We start from the raw sequence: 9,299 nt of genomic DNA on the forward strand, positions 1-9,299 counted from the left end.
CCGTTTCTCAAAAGAAACGGAAATATTCAAACATTTCTCCCCCCCCCTCCCCAGCTGAATAGAGGAAAAGCTGTTTCTCTTCCCCGCCCTCCCCATTCACTTCACTTTTGATACAATATTTTCCTTCTTTGTTAAACCGGAGAGAGAGGGGTCAAGGCAGACTTTTTAGCGCCCCTTTGCCGAGCGTTTTGTTTAATGTAAATACAGGCTCCCCCTGCCTTGCCCCCGATGATGATTATTATGATTTTTAAAACAGCCCAGAGCTCGGGAGGGCGACGGCTGGGGCCGACCTTATTAAAAAAGAAAACGGCTAAAAAAAAAAACGCCAGGGGAAGGGCATTCCCTCCCAGTGTGGGAAGGGAAAGGGGCAGAGGGGAAAACCAAACCCGATTTTTCCTCCGCGGGTCGCGGCGGAGAAGCCAAACGGCAGCGCTCGCAGCGCCCGAAGCCTCCGTCGAAATTCCGAATATGCGCCCTCCTTGCCCCAGTCCCATATATATATATATATATATATATATTTAGGTGAAAAAATCCCTCGTTCGTGTATTTGTCTGCCTCTGCACTTGTCTTTCCCAGGGCTTTAATTCCTAAACGCTAAGCCCGCAAAGCCCGTGGAGAAATCTCGACCCGCTGCACCCGTCCCCGGGAAAGAAATGAGATAATAGGGCGCATTTTAGCACATTCCGTTCTCGGGGAAAAAAAAATCGTATTTTTTACTTTATTTTATTTTTTTCTTTGCCCAAAACTCCCCGGTGGAAAGTGCCGCCCGTCCACCAAAATCCGGCCCCAAACTGGGTGCCTGGGTCCGAGCACCCCAGAGCGGTGTGCTGGGGACAAACCGGGGGCTTTTAGGGTTTTTTTTTAGGGCCGACAGAGACGGTGCCGGGCTGCAAGCAGGGCTCCGACCCCTCTCGCAGGTGGGGAAGCCCCATCTCTGCTCCCTCCCCCAAAAAATCGGGATTTACCGCACCCCAATTTGCCCTCTACCAGCCACCGCAAAGAAATCCAGCCGGGGCACCAGCTCCTGGAAAACAACCCTAAAAAAAACCCACCTCGCAAACCTCGGAGAAGCTGCAGCAGCCCCGGACCCATCAATCGGCTTAGAGGGGAGGCAGTTCCCTGGGGACGGGGGTACCGGGGTGGGGGGGGAACAGCGCCGGGACCCGGCAGCCAAAAAAAGCACAGCTCAGGAGCTTTAAAGATCAACGTCAAATTGTATAAGAGAAAAGCCTTCTGCCGGGAGAAAAAGCTTAGCCCTGCTCCTCCGAGCTGCCGTTTGGTCTCCTCCAGGAAAATCGCTGCGAAACAAAGCGAGGGGGGAGGACGGAGGGGACAGCCCTGCCCCGGAGCCGGGCTGGGCTTTTTGGGGTCTCTCGCCCCCCATCCGGCCCTTCCCGGTAAGTCCCCGGCTTCCCTTTGCTTTTGCCGGCTCGGGGAGGAAACCTGGCTTTCCCTTAGCGTCCCCGGCTGGGCTGAACCCAGCTGCTTCTAGCCCTTTTTCCTCTTTTATTCCTATTTTTCCTCTTTTTCCTTTTTTTTTTCCTTTTTTCTTTTTTTCCCTTTTCCTTTTTTTTTATTTTTTTTTTCATTTTTTATTTAATTATTATTATTTTTTCCCCGTCCCTACCCGGCAATTCACCACCGATAATCCCCAAAATCTCAACCCGTGGGAGACGAGAAACCGCGGCGATGCCTTTTCCTTCCCTTCCCTGGGCACCCGCATCCTCCAGCAACCCCAGCCCCTTTCCCATCGCCTCTTCCCGACCCCCCCGGCCCCCCAGGCCCCCTGCCTTGCACGGACTTCACCCCCGGTGGCGAGCACCCGGCTATTTCGGTTCCTCCCGAGCTGATGCTGAAACGCTCGTGGCCTCCGAGATCTGCTCCGCATAAACCGGCGGGCTGGAGACCGACACCGTCATTTCAAAGCAGATCCGAGGGTCGTTCACCAAATATTTTATTATGGTTTTAGGCTGCTTCATACAGTTTCGTCCTGCACATGCTCTACAAGTCACCTGTGCACATAGAGAACAAGCCAAAAAATAATAATAATTAATAATAATAATAATAGAAAAAATCTACCATAGCAATCCCTTAAATAAGTAAATAAACATTATATATATATATATATATAAACCCTTTAAAGTAAAGCAAAACCCAACCAAAAGAACAGCGTCTTTTCACCATGAAGCACCCCCGCGGGATAAGCGCAGGCGCTCGGACATTTTGCAGCTTGGCATTCGTTTTTTTTTTTTCTTATTTTTTTCTGTGTATTTTTTTTTTTTTTACGGCTTGTGATTGATTTACTTATTTATTTCTATTTTCTTTTTTCTTTTTTTTTTTTTTTTAGGCATGAACTCTGCGACTCCTTCGGAATAAAGGCGACAAGGACTTTTGATCCCGTTTTTGTGTGTGTTTTTTTTTCTGAATGCAGTCCGCTGCGGGGCCGCGCTCCGTGCCCCCCCACGGGCTGGCACCGGGGTGGTGGGGGGGGATGGATGGATGGAGCTCGACCTGCCGGCTTCCCACCCCCCCCCCCCCGGCTTTGTCGTGGATGTCGGCGTCAGATGTCACATTCACTGTCGCTGGATGTGATGGAGATGGCGGAGGTGGCCGCCTTGCTGGAGAGGCTGGCGGCGGGGCTGGAGGGGGCCCCCAGCGCCTCCCCGCCGCTCTCCTCCTCCGCTTGCAGCGAGCGCCCCGAGCCCTGCGCTAGCACCTGCTGCTGTAGCCTGCAAGGAAGGGGCACACACACAGCATCACCGCCCGGCCCCGCTCTCCCCAGGCCGCCCCCACCTCCAGTTCAACCCAGTTTCCCCAGTCCGGCGGCTCCGACCCCTCTCCGGCAGGGGTTGCGGGGACAGCGGGACCCCTGCCCGGGCTCCAAAACATCGGGGGATCCGCTCCCCCCGCCGCTTGTGCCGCTGCCAGGCGTTGTGGGCAGCTATTTTGTCCTTTAAGGGAAGGGAAAAAATAGAAAAGAAAGAAAAAAGTGACCCGAGGCACGCTGCCGGGTGGCTCCGAGGCTTAGTGGGGAAGAGCAGGGAAATGGGGCCGGAGCGCCGGGGAAGGGCATTGCCGGCTCTGCCCCACGCAGCCCTGTGTGAAATTGGGCTCGGTATGGCCGGGGAAAACTTTGAAGGGGGCTTCTCCCCGCTCAGCAGCGGCGAAGGGCCCTTTTTCCTCCCTCCAGGTTCTGCCGGGGTCACGGCAGCATCCCCAGCCGGGGGGTCCCATCATTAAAAAAGAAAAAAAAAGGAAACAGAAAAAAAAAAAAAAAAGGAAAATAAAGGAAAATAAAAGAAGAAAGGACCCCGTAGTGTTTCCCCCCTCTGCTCCTGCCTTAGCTCGCTGCTTTTCCCCGGGAGAAACTCCAGCATCACGGCGGGGCCCCCGGCGGAGAAGCGAGCTCGGGGCCGGGCGCCCCGACGGGGCGGGCAGCACCTACCTGTTCTTGGCGGCTGCCGCCCTGTCCCTTTGCCTGCGGTTTTTGAACCAGTTGCCCACCTGCGTGGGGGTAAGTCCCGTGGCCTGAGCCAGTTCCCGCTTTTTGCTGGGGTTGGGGTAAGGGTCCTGCAGGTACCACTCCCGCAGCAAATGCCTCGTCCGCTCCTTGAAGCAATGCGTCTTCTGCTCGCCGTCCCAGATGGTGCGGGGCAGGGGGAACTTCTTCCTCACCCGGTACTTGTCCACCGGCCCCAGGGGTCGCCCCCGCAGCTTCTCCGCCTCCTGGTAGTGAGCTTCCAGCCAGAGGGCTTGCAGCTTGGCGTGGGACTCCTTGGTGAACTTGTGGTTCTCCAGGATGTGGTAGAGCTCCCGGTAGTTCCCCGTGTGGAAGGCCACGATGGCCCGGGCTCTCAGCACCGACTCGTTCTTGTTGAGAGCCTCGCAAGCCGCGGGGGCCACGGGCAGGGACCAGAGGAAGCGCCCCAGGCGCTCGATGTCCCCGCTCTCCTCCAGGGTCTCGCATACCCCGGCGACCTGCTGCGGGCTGAAATTGAGGATGGGCAGCTGGAACATGGAGGCGGCGCCGGGCTCCGCTCCGCGCTCCGAGCACCCCGCCGCCCCCGGGCACCGGCCCCGCGGCGGGGAAGCGGCCGGCGGCGCCCCCCACCCCCCCCCCCCGCCCCACCGAGGCCTCCCCTCGCCCCTCTGCTGCCTTCTCCCGAGCCGGCGGAGCTGCCCCGCTGCAAGGAGGGAGAGGAGATGGGGAGAGCTCGGCAGCTCCGGCGACTGGGGGGCGGTGGGTAGGGGAGAGGAGGAGGAGGATGGAGGAAGAGGGGGGGGGGAGGGAGGGAGGGAGGGAAGGAGGGCGGGGGGGGGGGGGGGGAGGGATGGGAAAGAGGGGGAGAAAAAAAAAAAAAAGGGGGAAAAAAAGAAAAAGGGTAAAAAAAAATAGAAAAGGCACAAGCAAAGCTCCCCGTCGCCGCCGCGCTGCTGCAGGAGCGGCTGATTCGCTGCCGGGCTCGGGAGATTGGCTCCGGGTTTCCATGGCGGGGCTGCCACTCACGGCCCCGCGCTGCCAATCACCGGCAGCCCGGCCCCGGCGCCTCCTTCCCCGGCACCGACGGCAACCGGGGCCCCGGGCGGCCCGGCGAGGGTCCCCGTCCCGCTGCCCTGCTCCCCGACCCGCTGCTCGGGTCCGCGACCCGGTGTCCGGGTCCCCATCCCTCTCCCTGTACTCCCCATTCTCCCCGTGTCCCCATCCCTCTCCCCATGTCCCCATCCCTCTCCCTATATCCCTATCCCTCTCCCCGTGTCCCCATCCCTCTCCCTACATCCCCATCCCTCTCCCCACATCCCCATCCCTCTCCCCGTGTCCCCATCCCTCTCCCCACATCCCCATCCCTCTCCCCATGTCCCCATCCCTCTCCCCGACCGCCCCGTCCCGCAGCCCCCATCCCACGCCGCCCTTCCCATCCCGACCGGTGGGAGAGGCTCAAAAGGGGTCTCCGGTGGGGACCCCCGGGGCTCGGGGCGCTGTGGGGTCGGACGGGGGGGAAGACAGGGCCGACGAACCGGACCCAAATCGGCTTTTAGGGTCGCACCGGTGCGGCGGGGAGCGCCAGGGACAATGGATACAGCCGGAGGGCTGCGGGAGGAGCGGAGGTTGAAGGGAAAACTCTCCCCCGGCTCCCTATAAGTGAGACGAGGAATTATCTGTAAAGAGCTCATCGCCCCTCTCTGTTCTCCTAAAGCTTTATGATTTCGCCCCCCCCCCCCCCTAACATTTAAAACCTTATTGTTCTCGGCTGAATGGCCCCGAACAGACGCCGAGAACAGTGCCGGGGAGTGAGAAGTCATTTGTAGGTCAGGACAGCGACTCGAAGCAGATTTCGGGAATCTTTTGAAATATTGATCACCTCGTAGGCAGCCTCCGTGCGGGTTTATTTTTCACCCCGGGCCGGGAAGGGAAGCACCCCTGGGCTGTGAGGGTCCCAGTTGTTCTCCGGGAGAGGAAAGCCAATAGGCAGAAGCCGCTCTTTATTCTGCACGTAGCGGCTCTGTGGCAATTTCTTCCCGGGAACATTAGGGGCCATGCTTGGAAAGGCAGCACATATTTTGAATTAAGCTCAATATGCTCTTTCTTCCGCCTTTTGCAATGCACTTTTTTTTTTCCCTTTCTTTCTATTTTTTTTCTAGAGCACTTGTCAAAGAAATGCCTCCTTAATTTGATATCTCGCCGTTGACTCTTTCCTCCCCTCTCATTCCTTCATTTTTATTATTATCATTCTTGCTGGTTTTGTTTCCCTTTCCTTCTTTCAGAAAGCCCCTTTGCTAGCTGCCCACGGACCGAAATTAAACAGATTTATATTTTCTCCCATCATTTCCCCGCAGAAAGAAGCCGGGCTGGGGCTCGCCGTCTTTTCTTTAGTATCAAGTACAATTTGTCTTTTGCTTGCGAAGATTTGGTAAATCAGAAGGCAGATAGATAGCGCAGATGGTCGGAGGTGTCGGGTCAGATTATGGTACGCCTCAGTACAGTGCTAAGCTCATTCTGACGGAAAACCCTGATATTATTTTCACAGATCTACACAGTTCACTTGAAAAAAACCCTCCGAGCCATTTACATCATTTATGTGAGGCTCACAGCTAGCGGGATGGAAAAGCTTTCAATACTGCTCATTTTCATAAAACCCGACAGAGCCGGGGAGACAGAAAAGCACAGACAAAACTCACTAGTTCAGGGGCACACCGCAGAAACTTGCAAAAAAAATAATAAAAGGGGGGACTTTTCGGCTTCACTTTGCAGAGCCAGGTTAGGTTTCCGCTTAGGGAAAAGGGGGGGAAAGAAAAAAAAAATCAGAGAAGGGGAAAATATCTGCAAACATTGCTGAGGTTCAAAGGGTGATGGAGAGTCCCCTTTCTACCCCATCCATGTCCTCTCCGCTGGGGAAAAAAAGAAAAAAAAAAAAAAGAAAAAAAAAAGAGTAACTTGAGCAGCTCAGTGAAAGGTCCCAAATAACCAAGGGTAAAAAATAAAAGCCCCGAGCTCCTCGGTGTGAGCATCGGGCTTCCCAAGGGAACGGGTGGGACGGGGCGACCGCTGCCCCCGCCCGGCCGCCCCCTCGAGCATCCCGCCTGGGAGGTGGAAATGTGGAAAGGCTGTGCTGCTGGGTGCCTAATTCCTCCTGGCCGTGTGAGGGTGATGATTATTAATATCACTGTGGGATTTTTTTTCTTTTTTTTTTTTTCCTTTTTTTTTTTTTTTTTTAAATCGTGCGCATGATCTGGCGAAGGGAGTTACTGGGCTGCAGCCTAATGACCATGAACAGAGCGAGACAGGCTCCATAATGAAAGCCAGGACTGTAGGCTAAAGAAATGAATCCTCATTAAGAGGAGGGAGAGCAGCTCACAGGGGCGAGGGGCTGTCCCCCTGTCCCCAGCCTTTGTTCCCCAGGAACCGGCCCGGCTGGGGAGCGCTGGAGGATCTGCTGCGAGGTGGGGGGGGGGGGGGGGGGTGAAAGAAAGGAAAGGCAACACCGAAAAAAACCCTAGGAATCCTGCCTTAACCATTTAAAAGGTGACCCTTAACCATTTAGAAGGGGAAAACCAGCCCGGCTCCTGCAGCTCTGCGCCCTCTCCAGCTCGGGACCGGGGAAGTGGCACAGCCCGAGGGGGTCCTGGCCGGCAGGGGGCTTCGTTGTGTGACACCAGCACCCCCCCGGGGTGTGCCCGCTGTGTTTCTGTAGGTTTTTTCCCCAAATACCAAGGGTACCGTCCGTGACGTTGAGAGCCAGCACCAGCAACCTTAATTTAAGGCACGGCTCCGACCCCCGCTACAGGTAGCGTGCGGGGTTATCCCTGCAGAGAGGGATCCAGTGGAGGATGAGGAATAAAATTGCACATTAAAAATAAAGATTAAGCAAAAGCTCTGCACGGTGTGTCCTTTGGCCTGCGGACAGCGGAGCATCCTAGCCCTGGGAGCAGCAGAGCTGTGCCCCCCCGGCCCGGCAGCGCAGTCCCCTGCGGTCCTTTCTGCAGAAGCAGTTTTCAAACGCAGCCGAGGTGCGAATACACTTTTTTAAGCCTTTGATTGGCGTTAAGCATTGCATTAAAAAAAAAATCCCCCCCCCCCCGGGAAGGAGAAGCCCCACTTTCGAGGTCTCGGCGGGCTCGCTGCGGAAGTTCACCAAGTGATGCTAACCGGGTCTGCAGCGCTGGCTGAGAGCCCCTGGGGCGGGTCCCCGGGAAATCAGGCGGCGTTTTGTGCCTCGGGACCGGAGAGATGCTCCGGGTCGGGCAGGCACCGGGGAGCATCCCTGGTGGCTTTCCGCCCCGGCCCGGAGGAGCAGGGATGCTCGGCCAGAGCAGCGGGCTCGCTGCCTCTCTGGCCCCTGCAGGACCGGCTGGGGGCTCTCGGACCCCCGCTGGGGTGATGTGGGGGGAAACGCCCGGGTTTTGTTGGTTTTCGTGTCCTCGCCTTTCTTATTTTCAGTGTTAAAAGCGCCAGGTTTGTTGAAAAAGCGGTTATCAGTCTTTCCGTTTCTTCCTAAAAAGGGCTGTGTTTAAAGTCGTAATCTGCTCAATGTTAGAGAGAGTTTGCAGGCTGAGTCCTCACTTAAAGTTCAGAAAACCTTCGGAAACCCCGGAGAATCCCTTAAAATGCTGCCGGACAGACAGGGGTGTTTCCCCACTTTCTACTCTCACCACGTATTGATCAAGCGTTTGTCCTGCGGATTATTTGGGTTCCCCATAATACGAAGCATCAGACCACAGGCAGTGTATTTCATGTTAGAAATAAACACTGAGAACTTAAAAACCTGAATTATTTGGAGACTGGAAAGTGAAGACCCTCCTTGTACATGGCCCTGGCCAAGGCCAGGGCTGCAGGCAGGACGGATCTCCCACATCCGAGATCTCTCTTCAGTTTTCCTGAGGTTATGGGCCTGATTTAAGGTCCCCGATGCACCCGGATTTGTTTGCCCCCTGCCTTTACCCGCGGATAAATGCACACAGCACCGAATCTCTTTTTAACTGGGGTGTGTTCACTTAAAGCCGTCACTCCGCTTAAAATTCCTGTTTTCCGTCAGGGTTTTATCTGAAAATTCGAACAAAAGGAAACAAACAAACAAATAAAGAAAAAATAAAATGTTCAAATAAACACAGAAGTTTCTGCTCATACGTATTTCCTCCCCCAAATATTCCCTCTTTTACACCTTTTTCCCATAGGAACAGCTCCTTTGCGAAAAGAAGGTGCGCATGCGGAAAAATATTTCGTGTCTTTGGAAATGCAAACAAAATCCCTCAAATACCGCGTATTCTCCCAGGACGGGGACGAGGGCTGTCACCAAACCCCCTATTTAACGGAACGCAGCAATGGGGGCAATTCAGGTGTCTGGGGAAGCGTGAAGGATCAGGATGAGAGACCCTGGGACAGCTTGGTGCCCACATGCGTGTCTACACGTCTTCTGGAGTTGTGCACATGGGGCAAAGCTGGCTCAGGGCTGATCCGGGACCCCACAGGTTGCTCGCTGAGGATGGAAACTGCTCGGGAGCTGGGGTCCCTCGTTTTTGGCGAGGGAGCATCTCGGCAGCTCTGGGGGCTCTTTCAGCAGCAGCACGCCCAGGGCAGTCCAGCTCCGGCTCCAGCTCTGGCACCCCGGGCTCGGAAAAAGGATCGGGGACACTTGCCTGGGTCGCTCCCCCCTCGGCATCTCCAAAACCCTGCAGGCACCCCGTGGGAGCGCAGACACCGGCCGGTCTCCTTCTGCGGGAGGAAAACCATGGGGCACCTAAGAAGCAAAAGAAAACGTCGCTTCCCTACTTTCCTCTTGGGGGATCTGGCCCTAGAGATGTCC

At 55.8% G+C, this 9,299-nt stretch overlaps 1 protein-coding gene across 1 annotated transcript; it reads right to left on the minus strand.

The window, feature by feature from the left end:
- Positions 1 to 2,560: 2,560 nt before the first annotated feature.
- Positions 2,561 to 4,017, minus strand: SIX6 (SIX homeobox 6). Its single transcript, XM_035551319.1, has 2 exons — positions 3,446 to 4,017; positions 2,561 to 2,729 (listed from the first exon to the last, which is right to left on the minus strand). Exons 1-2 carry the CDS (start codon positions 4,015 to 4,017, stop codon positions 2,561 to 2,563), a joined length of 741 nt encoding a protein of 246 aa, XP_035407212.1.
- Positions 4,018 to 9,299: the final 5,282 nt, after the last annotated feature.

Source organism: Cygnus atratus, chromosome 5 (genome assembly GCF_013377495.2).
Source record: "Cygnus atratus isolate AKBS03 ecotype Queensland, Australia chromosome 5, CAtr_DNAZoo_HiC_assembly, whole genome shotgun sequence".
In the NCBI taxonomy this organism is placed as follows: domain Eukaryota; kingdom Metazoa; phylum Chordata; class Aves; order Anseriformes; family Anatidae; genus Cygnus; species Cygnus atratus.

What these genes read in the sequence shown, in the direction of transcription:
- SIX6 (XM_035551319.1), bottom strand. Translation starts at nt 4,017, where the DNA reads ATGTTCCAGCTGCCCATCCTCAATTTCAGCCCGCAGCAGGTCGCCGGG. An exon ending in GCGGCAGCCGCCAAGAACAG is followed by an intron (nt 2,730 to 3,445) that starts GTAGGTGCTGCC and finishes CCTTCCTTGCAG; the next exon opens with GCTACAGCAGCAGGTGCTAG.